The sequence below is a fragment of the Haematobia irritans genome, chromosome 1 (genome assembly GCF_050003625.1).
Source record: "Haematobia irritans isolate KBUSLIRL chromosome 1, ASM5000362v1, whole genome shotgun sequence".
In the NCBI taxonomy this organism is placed as follows: Eukaryota; Metazoa; Arthropoda; class Insecta; order Diptera; family Muscidae; genus Haematobia; species Haematobia irritans.
The window spans coordinates 213,377,800-213,394,844 of NC_134397.1; the positions used below are offsets into that span (position 1 = coordinate 213,377,800).

Genomic DNA, 17,045 nt, shown 5'->3' on the forward strand with positions numbered 1-17,045 from the left:
AAAGGTCTGTAAATAATAAACAATTTATTTGAGGAATATTTGGAACATATATTAACAATTTTTAAAAGCGATTAGCTGGTTTAAAATTTATGTACACAGCCCTGTTTTTTTTGTTGTAGACTTAAATAAATTTTTGCTACCGAAAATTTCGCTAGAGGTGCATACCGGCCTTATAGCTAAAAAAAAACAGGCCTATTCTATTTTGCACGCCGTCATTTTCAGCCCATTCGGCTTTATTATTTTGTTGACATTCACAACTGCAGCTAACTTCACTTTATTTTGTTTGTGTTTGACACCACTGGCAAGCAGAACAAAAAAATCAATTCACTCAAAGAACAATATAATTACAGTGACGCCATCTTTAGCTTCCATCTTTTTTTGTACATAAATCATTGTTAATTCCGATATACGATTAATTTGCAAGGGCTTCCTTTTAAAATCAGGACACCGCCCACCATTTTCTTCGTTCGCAATAAACTGCTGTGTCCATTGCCTTTGTGTACTACCGTGTGTCGCTCAATCGTGTTCCCATCAAACAATCGAACCTTAAATGAGTTTAATAAACTTCCTCAATCCAAAATTAAAGCCCTCGGTCGAGAGTGATGTCGTTTGTGAAGATGGTTATGGTGTCTACAATTTAATATCTGATGATGCTGAGCAACTTCAGCGTGGTTTTATGGCCTTTAGCGTAACAAAGCCACCAATTGAAATCGTGTTTGACTTTCCCAAGGCTATCGAACTTAAGGTTATTAAACTATGGAATAGTCATGGTGCCCTAAGATCAACGGCATTCGAGGTCCATGCCAAATACGAGGGCATATGGGAACGTGTGGCCAATGTTCGAGATTTGGCCAAAGATGTTGATTCACTGACATTTTGTTATCAGAGCGACTACAGCAGTTCAAGTTCCAAGAGCACTGGTCAACCATGCGAAACAGTTTTCTTTTTCAAGACAGCCCATAAAATGCTGTCAAATACCAAAAGTATTAAGCTGACAATAAGGGCAACTCACAAATGCCCCCCTGTATTACGAAAAGTTCAAATTTGGGGTTTGCCAGCTCGTTCATTGGACAAAGGTGATCGGGAATTGATAAAGAGCATTTGGAATGAGATAACCAATCCCTATGACCATGGGGCAAGACAAAGAGATGAAGATGCTGGGCAGCGGTCACCGTCTAGATGTATACCCGAATTAAATAAGAGCTCGAAATTAAATATACCAGAAGAATTCCTTGATGCCATAACATGGGAATTGATGGTATGTACCTTAAGTTCTTTTTATATCGATTTTGCTTTTCGTTTAGCTATGCTACCGAATATATTCTCATCTAATTATAACCTCATCATCATCATCTTCATGAACGTAGTATTTCGTACATACAAGGGGATGGATATGTATACCAAACTTTACGTAATGCCAGCAAAAAAAGGGAGCCAAGCAAAGCAATGTGCAATGTGTGTACAACAAGTACTTCAACTGACCAAGTAAATGCATTCATGACATTTTGTGTGCGCCCTGTAAGCAGGCAACAGCAAAAATGCCTGGCCATTTTCCTTTTTTTTTTTTGCACAGTGGTCTATTTAAGCTACGCCATTTTGTCATGACAAACAGAAATACAACAGCCAGTCATTTGTTATATCGGCTTCCGGTTTCAAAAGTGAATATTACATTGCTATAGAATGAAGGCCACAAAATGCTAAAAACAAATGAGAACTCATTCGTTGTAGCCCTGCCTCATTCCATGTTTATACAGTTTTAAATTATGTTCTGTAAATGTTAATAGTTTAACAAACAAATGATGGGAACAAATATTAATAAATGACTATTAGGTAGTTTAGTATATGACATGCTTTTGCATGTGCCCCTTGTGATGCTGAATCGTGAATAATTTTTGCAAAATGCAAATAAGTTCAAATGCATTCGATGTTACAGAGTTATTTAATATTCTAATAGAATTATATACTTTGTGTAGACTATACATAATAAAGAAATCTAAATTCGGACGGTGACTGCTATGTGGTTACCCTACACCAAACCAACTGAATTACATATAGGTGTTTGGAGCACGGTTGCTACTATTTATAGACTATTACCAAAACTGGTATTTTTTTTTTACTGGGGAATGATATGGACTATTCCATTTGTATTATTTTATTTTCGGGATATTCCTATCATTGTTTTATTTTCGGAATATTCCTATGGTATACTAACTAAATTCAGAATTAGTTCTTTGGTTAACCAATGTATTTCCGAAATGCTTCTATTTTTCCAAATATTAAGTCAATATCTTCAAAAATTAATTTTGGCGTTGCGTCAGTCCAATTACGTCTTTTAGTATATACATATACTACTAAAGTCCACTGTAATTGCTCGTGATATCTTCTCCATTTTGAAGACGATGTAACTGCCCTTTGTTGTTGGCCCAACTCTAAAACTTCGTTACAGTTCAAGGAATATTTATGTGTCATTTTAGATTACAGAGGCAGAATCACAAATTATTGAAATTTTATTTGATAATTAAACATTTCTTTGAAAGAAGACTTTTTTTTCCATACCATCAATCAACATTTAGTGAAATATTTTTTGTTTGATTAATTTTGAATATGATAAGAAAATCCGTGCTCACTTATAGGACTTTTCTTTAAAAACAAGGATCACACTCACAAAAAAAATCTCGTGACTCACGAAAACTCTTGGGACTTACGAAAAATCGCCCCATTCAAGAAAATTTTAGTGACCCACCATGGAGTCATATGTTACGGTTGAAGTTTGAGAAAGCGTAAGTACGGATAAGAATTGACAAATCTTCGTCGACGAGAATTATGGGGGAAAATGAGCGTTGTTAAGCTCTTAACATCTCAGGTATCACTTAAATTGCTAGCGAATCGAGTTGAATTCGTTATGTTCATTAGCGGGATTATTTCCGTGGGCATATTTTTCAGAAATTCGTTACCCACCAACACTCACGAAGAAATTATTTTCGTGACTCACGCCAGCGCATGAAATTTTGGTTGACTAATCAAACTAACGCATGGTCACGGCTTTGTCATCAGAATGACACACGGCTTACGTGTGAGTCACTATAATTTCGTGTTATGTACACACCTTTAAATTCTATACTCGAGTGGCAAACGTGTTTTGGAGAGGTGTTATAAAATAATTTGTGTTTGTTTTCAAACCAGGAACTATGTACACACAACAAAATAATTTTTAGATTCAATCACGTAATTAATTTATCCTATTAATTTTTAGTTGAAATGTCTTTAATCACAGAAATGATAGTATCAATTACCGTAGTCAATAAAAAATTAATTGATACTATTATTGTGATTGATTTTTGTTTTAATTAAAAAATTTGTTGAATCAATTAAATGTTTAATTGAATAGTTTTAAAAATGCAACTAAAATTTTAATAATATAATAAATTTCACTCAAATTGGTTACTTCTTTGATTAAATCTTTGTTGAGCCAAGAGGAAGTGGTGTGTCGCTATGAATGCCGGAAGTCACTTCTTTAACAATCTTAACTCACGAAAATGACGAACATGTTCACACCAAGATTTCCCAAAATTTAGGACAGCTCCGTTTTTCGGACGCTTAGGTTAGGTTTAGGTGGTAGCCCGATGTATCAAGTTCATTTAGACTATTCAGTCCATTGTGATACCACATTGGTGAACTTCTCTCTTATCACTGAGTACTGGCCGATTCCATGTTAAGCTCAAACAATGACCTCCTTTTTATAGCCTAGTCCGAACGGCGTTCCACATTGCAGTAAAACCACTTAGAATGTAAATGTCACCAGCATTACTGAGGTGGGATAATCCACCGTTTTTTTGGTATTCGGTCGAAGCAGGAATCGAACCCACGACCTTGTGTATGCAAGGCGGGCATGCTAACCATTGCACCTCGGTGGCTCCCTTACACTTAAAAGGTTTCCTCTCTAATTGAGACAGTAACATTTGTTGTTTATATCGCAGCGTTAGTTTTCCGTTTGTTTAGAAATTTAAACAAGTAACTCCCATCTTCATGAAGCTCCGTTAGTACTTCGTTAGCTAACGAACTTTTAAACCATGCTATGAACATATCTGTCATCTTGCCTATGTATTCCATATACCTGTTAGGAACTTAACTGCTGAAAATTTTTCAGTTAAAGTTAACCGAAAAGAAGGTAGTTGCAAATTACTTTATGTTAACTGACAGTTAAAGACTAACGGAGCTACATGAAAATGACCGTAAGTAAAGTAAAATGTCGGGCGGGGCCGACTATATCATACCTAAACCACCACCACTGAATTAGCAAACATTGTCTGTGGGGTATCAATGCTTTGGGAGATAAACCGCATTTCAATATTTAAGAACATTAAGGGGTACATTTTATTAAAAAAGAGGAAATCTTTCAATTAGTGTGGGTAATAAATCCAATTTTGTGAAACTTGGGAAATATATTTATGTAAGAGCTACACGTTAGTCTTAACTACGATCGGCTACTACTTTAAAATTTGAGTAACGTTGGTTAATAAATAAGAGTATTTTAGCCAAATTTGGAAAAATCGAGCGATGCGTATATATGGGAGCTATATCTAAATCTGAACCAATTTATATAAAATTTTGCAGGTTTTATTTATAGCAAAGAAGGTTACCTTGTGCAAAATTTAAGCAAGATCAGTTAACCCTCTAATGCTCAAGCCCGCCTTTAGGCGGCCTTCACTTAATAAGGAAGCTTTTAGTAAAACACTCCTTAAGACAACAAAAATGGGCAAAATAAAAAGAAAACTTATTTGAAACTATTCAAGAGGCTTTGCAGCATATGCTGAATTTTACGGTAAACATTTTTCTTGCTAAGTTCTCTTGCTTTTGTATCGTTAACATTGAAAATTTAATCAGCTGGCAAAAAAATTGGGGCATTAGAGGTTTAAGAAATGAGACCTCTATGGTCAAGAATAAGGTTATGAGGGGCAAAATTTTCAAAATCGGGCGATACATATATATGGAATCTATATATAAATCTGAACCGATTTCGATGAAATTTTGCACATATAATTAGTGCTATAGAAGACTGCATTTAGCTAACTTTGAGTATTATCGGTTGACAACTAAGGGTTTTATAACCAAACTTAGAAAAATCGGGCGATACATATATATGGGACCTATAGCTAAATCTTAACCGATTTCGAAGATTTTTTGCATATAATGTTAGTACTATAGAAGATTATAGCAAACCAAGTTTGAGTATGATCGGTTGATAAATAAGGGTTTTATGGCCAATCGGGCGATACATTGTATATGGGAGCTATATCTAAATCTGAATCGATTCCGATGCAATTTTGCAGACGGGTGATGAAGATTACTTTTTGCAAAATTTGATGACGATCCGTTCAAAGTCATTATACCCTGAACACCGTGGTGCAATGAATGGTTAGCATGTCTGCGTTGCATACACAAGGTCGTGGGTTCGATTCCTGCTTCAACCGAACACCAAAATATTTTTCAGCGTTGGATTATTCCAACTCAGTAATGCTGGTGACATTTCTGATGGTTTCAAAGCTTCTCTAAGTGGTTTCACTGCAATGTGGAACGCCGTTCCGAATCGGCTATAAAAAGGAGGTCCTTGTCATTGAGCTTAACATGGAATCGGGCAGCATTCAGTGATAAGAGAGAAGTTCACCAATGTGGTATCACAATGGACTGAATAGTCTAAGTGAGCCTGACCACTATGTGGTTTAGGGTATAAAAAATGTGTGGGAGAATCTTAAAAAAAGAAAGCATAGTTTTCTCTTAGCAATGATTATCTACTAAAAATGCTTAAAAATACGCGATGAACAATTATCACGTCACCTTTCTGCTTTCGAGACATTTTAGATAAAACTTTCGAAAACAGCCAAGATGGTTCTTAGTGGTGATCAAATATACAAGGCAGATCGCATAAATTGCCCACACAAAGGGCAGTTTTTCATATCCATGAGTGTTTTCAAGTCTGCTTTATTATCAAAATGGCCGCCGTCGAATAACATGACATACATTGGTACACTGAAAAAACAGTGTACCCACCAGGAAGAAAACTTTCGGTTAATTTTAGAAAATTTTGAATATTTCTAGAAAATTTTAACTAAACAGTATTACAAACGTTGGCATCACGCCGATGTCATAAAAATAAGTACATATTTTTCGACAAATTCAAGAAAATTTATTAGACATAACTAAGTTGTTAAAGAAAATTTTGTAGTTTGAAGGAAAAACTTGGAGTCCAAAATTGCAAGAATGTCTTTAGTGCCATACGAAGTTCATGATGGATGCATTTTTGGTAAAATTTACAAATTTAAAGAAATTCTTAACTATTTTGTGGAAGGCACGCATTTAGTTAATCTTTATGCTTCATTTTAGTATATTTTTTTCCTCGGGTTTAGTTAATTTAACTAACGTACACAAAAAATTATTAGAGTAAAGGAAACTTTCTCCAAAAATAATAATTCCATGAACTAAAATAAAGTTAAATTGGCTTTAGTGAAATAGAGTTCTTTTTTTTGAGTGTAGGCACCAAAAAAATTCTTTGTGAAAGATGACAGGCACTCAACAATTGTTAGAAATGAGTCACCAAATCTCCTTTACATAAACCATCCTAAAGCACAAAATATCTCGTCGATGGCCTCACAATTTTGTCTTCAAATTAGCACCTGTATTTTAAGAGGAAAGCTTCAGATCTGGTATCCAGAAATGGGTAGGGATTGACCTCTCTTCGGGTCAACACTCGTTTGTACTCTTTATCAAATTTTCATGGACCACATAAATTTTTGTAGTCCTTAAGTGTTGATTGAATAAATTGATGAATTTTCTTCCCAGTTTAGTCATAAAATTGGAAAAATCCAAACAGATTTTGCATCCTTCCACATTAAAGCAAACACGTTGAAATTAATGTTTCATGAACTTTTATTCTTATACATAGTTATACTATTGTACCAAGGCATATATGGGTGGCATACAAAAAGGCTTAAAAACTATCTTTTTTTTTTTTTTTTTTTTTTTTATTTTAAAATATAAAAAAATTACAATATTAATTCATAACAAAATAAATAAATGCCTCAGCGTCAAAGACTTGTAGAGGCTAGCAGTGAGCAACTATAACATTTACAACTGCACATTATTCATTTTAAAAAACAATAACTAAGTATTAATAGTAAATAATAGCTATCGAAAGTTTAAATATTAAGACTATTTCAGTTTGTGAGAAGTATTTCCATATTATCTATCAAATATCTTTTTAAATCATTTTTGAACTTGGATAGTGAAACTTCCTGCCTAAGATATATTGGGAGACTATTAAAATCGTGAGGGCCAGAAAAAGAAATCCTTTGTTTAGTGACTTCAAGACGGCATCTCACAGATGCTAGGTTCATCGCCTGTCTTGTATGCCTATGAGTATTTTGCACGTTGAGTCGAAATTGTGAAGTCTGCGGACCCAAATTTCCTAATGATTTATAAACATGCATGTTAAGCTGCTGTCTGTATAGACCCCTTATAGGAAGTATACCCTTCGCATATTCCTTATAGAGTCTTATAGTGGAGAATCTCCTGGGCAAATTAAATACAATTTTAAGCGCCTTGTTCTGAGCCGCTTGTAGAGATTTCAGAGAATTACTCCATCTAAAAGCATACACCATTGGAAGGTAGCTTAGATGTGAATGAATCAGTGAGTTATACAGCAACAATTTCGTACTAACATCTATTTTATTTTTAAACTTATATAGTATTCCTATACTGGCTGATAACTTAGATTTCAGGGAGCTAATGTGATTGTCCCAATGCAAATTATGACTGAATTCCATTCCTAAGTAGCGTACGTTCAAAGTCTCCTCCACTAGCTCTCCATCAATATAAACGCTCATCTTCTCCTCGTCCTTATGAGCATACGGTCTGAACCTGATAAAATTTGATTTCTTAGGATTAAGTTTCAACCTGTTAATTCTTAAGAATTCAGATAAAATCGAAGCGTCGTACTCAATACGTGTTCTAAGTTCTTGTTGGTTATCATAGTAGTATAAGAGACAAATGTCGTCTGCATACATGTATAACTTTCCATAAAAATTCATGTTACACAAATCATTTATGTACAATTTAAAAATAAGCGGACCTAGAGCACTACCTTGGGGAATACCACATTTAACCGGAAGAAAATCGCTCCTAGCTTGACCAATCGTCACGCAATGCTTCCTGTTCTGAAAAAAGCTATCAAAAAAATTTAATGTACTACGTGAGAATCCCAGAAGTTTAAATTTCTGTAACAAAATTGAATAATCCACCAGGTCAAAGGCCTTTGTGAGATCAAAAAACATTGCAGCTACCCCCTTACTTCCATTGTCTAACCCACTGCAAATGTAATCGATAACTTCAATCACTGCCTCTCCAGTTCCGGTACCCTTCCGAAATCCATACTGGCGGTCATACAACAATTTATTATTATCAACATATTCCGATAATTGCTTAACAATCAATTTTTCGAAAATCTTGTCGATTACAGATAGAACAGAAATTGGCCTGTAGTCCTTCACACAGCTAGAAGAAGACGTCTTCGGTATAGGCAAGATTCTTTGAATTTTCAATATGTCCGGATACTTGCATTCTTGCACCATCCTGTTAAAAATTATTGTAAGTATCTGAGAAATCGCATACTTCCTGGACAACAACATTTGAACCGAAATATCATCGAATCCCACAGCCTTATTTACTTCCAAACGTTCTAAAAGATTCTCAATATCCTCACTATCTACTGGAGAAATGTCAAACATACAAGCAAACTGATTCATAGTTCGGAAAAAATTTATGTGGTCGTTGTCATATCTTGGAATTTCTTCCCTAACTTTCCCAACTACTTCTGAAAAATATCTATTGAAATTTAAGACCTTTTCCTCATCCGAGCATAATCGAACGTTGTTCTCGTCAGTAATATTCAGGTAACCTCGTACCTTCTTCCCAAGTTGAGTATTAAGAAAATCCCAGGTTTTCCTAATATTCCCATTACAATATTCGACATTTCGACGGTAAAAATTCTTCATGAGAATGTTATTACTGACCTTGATTACTCTACTAATTCGTTTCAAACGTTCATCTAAGTCGTTGTCCTTCCGATTCTTTCTCCTAGCTCTAAGCAATCTTCTCTTATATTCAATTAATGCAAACAAATCATCCGTTATCCATGGATTCATAGCGCGTCTCACCCCTATTATATTAGTCTTCGTCCCACTACTTTGTTTCCTAGCGTCGGATAAAACCTTGATCAATCGTTCACATAATTCAGATGAGCTTGAAGTATCATCCAAAAAGTTTAATTTATCGTCTAAAATTGATCCTAATTTTCTATAGTCAATTTTGGACTTTTTTTCTACTTCAATCTCACCATTAACAACATGGACTTCCAAATTGGCTAAAATCAGGTTGTGATCCGTTAAATTATTTCCTATAGAAGATACTGAAACTCCATTAAAGTTACTGAATACTCCATCAATACATGTTCTACTAGACGATCTGGTAATCAGGTCATGGCAAGAAGTAAATTGATACTCAGCAAATGCATCTAACAAAGATTGACTGTGAGAATTATACAATAACAAATTAACGTTATAGTCACCAACAAAAACACAAGAGTATCTTCCAACGTCAACCAACAAATTATCGAGCTCCTCAAGAAGTTTCTGTAATGAACATTTCTGAGATCTATATAAAGAATTTATTACTAAAGGTCTATTTCTTATTTTTAAATCAGGCAGGGTAATCGTTACCATGTCGATATAATCGCTGCTTGTGTTTGAAAACACTTCAAATATAATATTCTGCCTCACATAAATAGATGTCCCCCCAAATCCATCATATCTGCAGCAATGTACGGCGTTATATCCTGGAATAAAATATAGATCGGTGCTATTCTCCCTAAGCCATGTCTCCTGCACAGCTATAACATTGGGAAGTACTGATAAACTACAAATATCCCGCTTAAAACTATTGAACTTATCAAGGGAGGAAATACTCCTAACATTCACTGACAATATTTTAAAAGAATCTGTAATACTAATATTAAAATTTTGGTTAAATTCATTCATATCATGAAAATAGAAATTAGAATTCATTACTGAAAGATATATAGTATGAAGATACATAACATAAAACTAATAAATACAAAGTTAGATAGAAGCAGCTGAAGATCCGCATTCAACATTAATGACGTCATCAGAATGTGTAACAGTTGTGACTTTAGCTCTAGTAGAAGAAGTACCTTCCACACAACTTCGAAGCAGTCCATCGACATCATCCATTGTATACAGAAGTATAGGTCTTGAATCCATATTCTTTTTGACGATTATTTTACCGGCCTTTGCAAAAACATATTGATATCCGATTGTTTTCAGTGACATGGCGTGTTTCCATAATTCCATAGATTGTTTACACAAAAAATCATTGATATAAACATTTTTAAAGTCATCCATGTTTTTCAGTTTAGATTTGCCATCCATAAATGCTTGTTTACTGTGCTTGGTAGAAAATTTGACAACCATTGCCTTCTTTTTACTATTTTGTTTGCCCTTGTGTAAAAAATAGGCTTCATCGATATCTTTATCACAAATCTCAGCACCAGTCTTTTTAGCTATTTCCAACACCAAGTCAGCTGCCTTCTTATTTTCTTCCACTTCAAACCCATAGATGACACAGTCATTCCGCACTCTTTCTTCATTGAGAAATTTAATCGAAGATTTTAAGCTTTGCACTTCCTCGTGCAGTGATTTATTTTCTTTTTGCAAGTACTCTATTTGTTTTTCATTCTTGACAACTCCCTTCAATATAGTATCATACTGAGATGACATAAAGCGAATGGTCTCCTTTATTTCTCTCAGTTGCTTAAGCTCCGCTTTAATGTCAGAGAGATCACTGTTAGCAACGACAACATTATTCTGGCTTGTTACACATAAGCGACATCTATATTCGAGAGATTGATCCGCACAAATTCTTTCAATTTCCATTTTGTCTAAGTTTGTACATAAAGTGTGGAGAGTTTTCTCACATATGTCCCATTGCATAGATTCATCGCCTTCCAGTATTTGGGTATTACAATGAGCACAAATAATTTTTGTTCTATTTATACTTTTACGCGATTTTCGGGGCATCCTTCAACTTAAACAAATGCTGGGCGTTTTGTTTTAAGATTTGATAGCACTTATGAAATATAGATTTTACTTTTTTAAGAGATTATAAGTAAATTCGTTAGGACGATCGACCCGTGCAAAATTTCGCGACTTGACACGACCAGAGTTGCCAACTTCATCCAATCCAATCTTTAATAATAAAAAGCATACATGATTCCATGTACGCTTATTTGGAAACATCACCCAAAGACTTTGCTTTCTCATCCTGCAAAACTTTAACTTTCAATTCATTTCCCCAACGATACTTATGCATATCATTGTTTTTGGATTTAACGCGATGACACGGAATAAAAACGGCAATATCATTTTTTCCCACAGCAGTGGCCACTGCTCTGACTGATTTCGGACGTTTTATCATAGCCGCTACTTCTTGATAAGTACGCTCCTCTCCATAGGGTATCTTGAGTAAAGTTGTCCAAACTTTATTTTGGAATTTTGAACCGGTCAGAACTAGGCAAACTTCACGCTTAGGCTTCTGTTTCTGGAAATAGGTTTCAAAGGAACGTTGAGTTTTCTCCATGTCTTCGCGAATTTCAGCGTTTGGCCAACGTTTCTTCATGTCTGCAGCAAAATCTTCTATACGTTTTCCATCCGCGAAATGCAGATAAGCAATACGAAGAATTCCATTATCAACGGCATTGGCCATAACCATTTGACCAAATTTTGTTTCAATAAAGCCATAATCTAATTTCAATGGCTTGTTAGAAATTTCCGTATTAATAACCACGTTTTTGAACATTTTGCGGAGATTAAACAAATTCGTATTTGAATGCGAAGCGCGAATTTTCAAATTCTTCTTAAATAGAGATGCCAGACGCTATCTTCTCGATAGGCTTATCGAAATTATCGGTAATCGATATCAATAGAGATGATAACATCAAAGGAAATTCAAGGTGAACAGGGTGTTGCGAAATAGTCAATTTACATATTCGAAACCACACAATAAGAGCCAATATCTCATATCAGAAACGATGGCTTTCGTTCGACTGGGATGCCTGTTATAAAGGAAAATTTGTAATTTTTTTTCGAAATTACAAGACTTATGAAAAAACGACCCCAGGCAGTTTTTATGGATCCCATAAAATATTTCCAAAGGCATTTGCTCTATACCACCATCACAGAACAGTTTCGATTACTATACGTCAGAATTTCAAAATGGTCGGCTTTATTGGTACACGACCAATTTCCCCTTTTTTTGGTAGTGGCTCTAAAATCAAACAAATGCACACAAGTAAAATCTGGCATTAAGACAAAAAAAATCCAATATTAAATTTCGATGGACTAAAATCCAAGGCAGTGCTCAACTGTTCACTTGTAGTTTTGGCAGAACTCTCTAGGGACTCAGTTGTCATGTCCATTTGCTAGTTTGGGGGCATGAAAGGAGGAGCTTGGAGATGTTAGGCAATCGACTGGGTTTTGAATATTCATTCTATATCCATAAGCGATAGATAGTAGTCCAGGTACCTCGTTGTGCACGGATATCACCTATCATAGGACAACTAGGTAACTTTCTCACATCTCGTTATGTTAATGGTGGCTTCTCACCTGGTTCAGGGCGGCATTTAACCTTTCAATACCCCCATTTTGCCAGCTGATGAAACAAACAAAAAATAGATATACGATGAAATCCAGTACATGGTGTGAAGTCTCCTATACAATTTTAACAATTTTTATACCCACCACCATAGAATGGTGATGGGGGTATAAGAAGTTTGTCATTCCGTGTGTAACACATCGAAATATCGACTTCCGACTATATAAAGTATATATATATATTCTTGATCAGGGAGAAATTCTAAGACGATATAAGCATGTCTGTCTGTCTGTTGTAATCACGCTACAGCCTTCAATAATTGTGCTATCGTCCTAAAATTTGGCACAGATTCGTTTTTTGGTTGCAGGCAGGTCAAGTTCGAAGATGGGCTATATCAGTCCAAGTTTTGATATAGTCCCCATATAAACCGATTTCTCGATTTGGGGTCTTGGGCCTATAAAAAACGTAGTTTTTGTCCACTTAGCCTCAAATTGAAAATCTAGAGGTACTTGAGGATCATAAAGAGGTGTGCCGAAAATGGAGCCCATCAGACCATGTTTTGGTATAGCCCCCATATAGACCAATCCATATAGACCGATCTCCCGATTTTGGTTCTTGGGAGTCTAGAAACTGTATTTTCTATCCGATATTCCTCAAATTGAAAATCTAGAGGTTGAAAATGGTCCGTACCGGTCCATGTTTTGTTCCGATCTCCCGATTTTTATTCTTTGGCTTCTATAAACTGTATTTATTATCCGGTTTGCCTGAAATTGGAAATCTAGAGGTATTTTGGAACACCAAATTGAACATCTTGGGGTATTTAAGGACCATAAAGAGGTGTGTCGAAAATGGTCCGTATCGGTCCATGTTTTGGTATAGTCGCCAAATAGACCGATCTCCCGATTTTTATTCTTTGGCTTCTATAAACTGTATTTATTACCCGATTTGCCTGAATTGGGACCCCAAATATCTGTGCCGAAATTGATGTGTATCGGTCCATTTTTTGGTATAACCCCCATAGACCGATCTCTCTGTTTTACTTCTTGGGCGTCTAGAGACTATATTTTCTAGCCTATTTGCTTGAAATTGAAAATCTACAGGTATTTTAAGATCACAAATAGGTGTGTCGCAAATGGTACCTTTTGGTCCATATTTTGGTATAGCCCCCATATAGACCGATCTCCCGACTTTATTTCTTGGGCTTCTAGAATCCGTAGTTTTTTTTCCAAATTGCCGGAAATTTGAAATATAGACGTATCTTAGGACCATAAAGAGGTGTGTCGAAAATGGTCCGTGTCGGTCCATGTTTTGGTATAGCCCCTATATAGACTGATCTCTCGATTTTACTTCTTAGGCTTCTAGAATTCGTAGTTTTCACCAATTCGTCTGAAAGTGGAATTCTAGAGGTTTTGGTATAGGCCCCATATAGACCTAACTCCCGAATTTATTTCTAGGACTTCAAATCAAGGCGTTATTTCATCATATACACGATATGTTTATGATTTCTCTAAAACTCAAACAAAATTGGTTCTCATAAATCCAGAATCTGTGCTGGTCTTCATAGGTAGAATCTTTAATTTTTTTCTTCGGGAAGCGTACTGGTTGAACTGATTTGCTTGGGAGAAGATTTGTCATAAAATCCCATAAAATGCTATATATTATCAAGTAACCCGCTACGACGATGAGTTTTCAAAGTAAACTATTATATTTGATTCATGGTGGTGGGTATTTAAGATTCGGCCCGGCCGAACTTACTGCTGTATATACTTGTTTTATTTTTATTTTATTTATAACCTTCTCATTAAATTTTTAGCAAACATTTAAGATTTTTTAAAGTCCTGATTGGAATGTTTGAAATTCATTTTAATTGAGTCCTATCCACACGACTACATTATGTCACAAATTCATAATTGTCACATATTTTCTTTATTATTTCAGATCTTTCCAACTGTACTGCCATCTGGCAAAGTGGTAGACCAATCAACCATCGACAAACACTCCGAAGAAGAATCAAAATGGGGCCGTTTACCTTCGGATCCATTCACCGGTCTAGAGTTTACCATACATCGCAAGGCTATCTTGAATTTGCCTCTTAAAGCACGCATAGAAAAGTTCCTAATGGAAAACTCTGAACACTTCAAAACAGTTCCACGGTCACTGGGCAGTTCCCGCGTTCGTCGTAGTAAAAATAGACATGCCTCGCAATTTGCTAGTCTCTCGCATTCACACACATTAGGAGCCTATTCGTCTCTATCGAAATCATATCGAAGAACTTATGCAACAGCAACACTCGCATCAAGAGATACCTCAACAGATTTCATAGATGATACTTCGGTCAGCCCTTATCACTTGCCATCGGCTAATAAAAGAGCTCGATTAACGGAGACATCCACAACAGGATCAGGTTATTCAACCTTGGCGTCAATCCACAAACCAAGATTAACTAAAAAATATACTACCTCGACAACCTCCACCTCGTTATCCTCAATGATGTTGACATCGACAGCAACACAGACCACAGCAACAGCTACATCTTCCTTTACATGTTCCACATTAATGTTAAATGCCGATAATGCTTCTGCCACATCGACAGTAGCCGCAACACCTGCAACCACCCACAACAGTTCCATAGATCAGGCTATACAACAAGCCTTACAAAAAATTACAAGATTTTCACAAATTCCTTTAGAGCAACCCCCTAAACCAGAGGGTTGTATCAATTGTCAATCTGCCGATTTTTCTTATGAAATTCAAACATGTCATCATTTGGTGTGTCGTGAGTGTTTGGTTACCCTAACACAACAGGAGAAATGCATTTGTAATCAATCATTTCGCTCTTCAGATGTTGAACGTTATCATAAACTGTGAATCAACAAAGGGAAGGAGCATAGAGGTGACCTATGTTTTGCAAAAAAAAAACAGATGGTATCGATTAGTTTCTACCAATTTTATTTTACAAATAGTCGTCAAATTTTTTTATCTAGTTTTTCTAAAGCAGGTTTTTTTTAATATACGAAATATTTTTTTTATATATATACATAAGTTGATCTTTTATGTTTTTTAATTGAATTAGTTTAATACATATTATAACAGAAGAAATTTATTCACAAACACATAACATTTTTTTCTATTTTGCGAAGAAAGTTAATTTTAGTTTCGTTTATCAGATGTCATCCGGATGAACTGAAGTCATACGGTCAATGAACTATAGTGGCTTAAATTATTCTTCGACAAACTAATGAAAATTAACTGTGAAATTTCATATTCTGTCTTAAATTCTACACCAAAGCAAGGCGTAATTTTAGGAGATTTTTCGATAGTTCCGTGATGCCAAACTTTGTCACATGTAATTTCACATAATGACTATTTTCAATGGAAGGAAATTTAGTATTTTCTCCTCTATTTTTTTAAACCTTTTAACTATTAATATAACCCTAGGATAGAGTACTTGGTCTGGTCAGACCAAATTTGACTTTGAGCGCTTAGTGATCGAAAGCTTTTCGCCTATCCTAGGGATAAATGCGTTCAAGGCCTTCCCAGCAATAAAAGAATTAAAAAACTCGCACAAAATTTAACCGAAAAAATGTCCTATCGTTTCGATTTTTTGATAGTTTTTGTTATCACAACTTAAGAGATATCGAAAGATTAGCCAAAATCGAAATTCATTATTTCAGTAAAATTAAGTTAATGTCAATACATATTTTCAAATGTAATTAAATACCCTAAGGGTTTTGACTTTGCTCAAAATAATCCCCGATACTTGTAGCAGTTTGAGAAATTAAGATTATAATCCATTCGGCTTCAAAGCAGCCGATTATGTTGGCTGTCTTGCCCTCTAATAATTGTTTTATCTTCACTAGATCAAAAATATATCTTCCTCTTAAATCGCGCAATTAATTGAATCAATTAATTAAATTTCTTCAATCACATAATTTTAATTAATTAAATATTTTTAAAATTCAATATTGGAAAAAATTTTTGTACTTTGGTATTTTTTCTGTGCCTGAACGCTTTCCCTAAAATTTTTTTCAACCAAGCTAACCATCATTTAATTCCCTTCTTAGAGCAATTAATTTAAATTTCTTAGAATAACAGAATCTCAAAATGTCACCGTTTGTGATTGACAAATAATACTATTGACATCCAGGCGAAAAGCCAGGCTTTCTTGACTTCCAATATTATAATCAAAAACTCAACGAGACTACGAATAAAAAAGCTGTATATTGGTTGCTCCTATGATCGGGGTTCGAATTGAACCTCAAAATTTAAAGTGAAAAAGTGTACATGAAGCCAGTAATGTTTTTTTTTTTCGAGAATTGTTAAAA

General features: G+C 35.0%; 3 protein-coding genes across 3 annotated transcripts in view; 2 read left to right on the top strand and 1 right to left on the bottom strand.

The window, feature by feature from the left end:
• Positions 1-17,045, top strand: part of aralar1 (calcium-binding mitochondrial carrier protein aralar1) — a 510,884-nt gene that overhangs the window by 400,854 nt on the left and 92,985 nt on the right. The gene's annotated exons all lie outside the window — the stretch shown is intronic.
• Positions 269-15,838, top strand: LOC142222559 (RING finger protein 37). The gene is made up of 2 exons (XM_075292760.1): positions 269-1,258; positions 14,659-15,838. Exons 1-2 carry the CDS (start codon positions 551-553, stop codon positions 15,586-15,588), a joined length of 1,638 nt encoding a protein of 545 aa, XP_075148875.1. The 5' UTR covers positions 269-550; the 3' UTR covers positions 15,589-15,838.
• On the bottom strand, positions 11,320-11,996 carry agt (O-6-alkylguanine-DNA alkyltransferase). The gene has a single exon (XM_075292761.1). It carries the CDS (start codon positions 11,923-11,925, stop codon positions 11,353-11,355), a length of 573 nt encoding a protein of 190 aa, XP_075148876.1. The 5' UTR covers positions 11,926-11,996; the 3' UTR covers positions 11,320-11,352.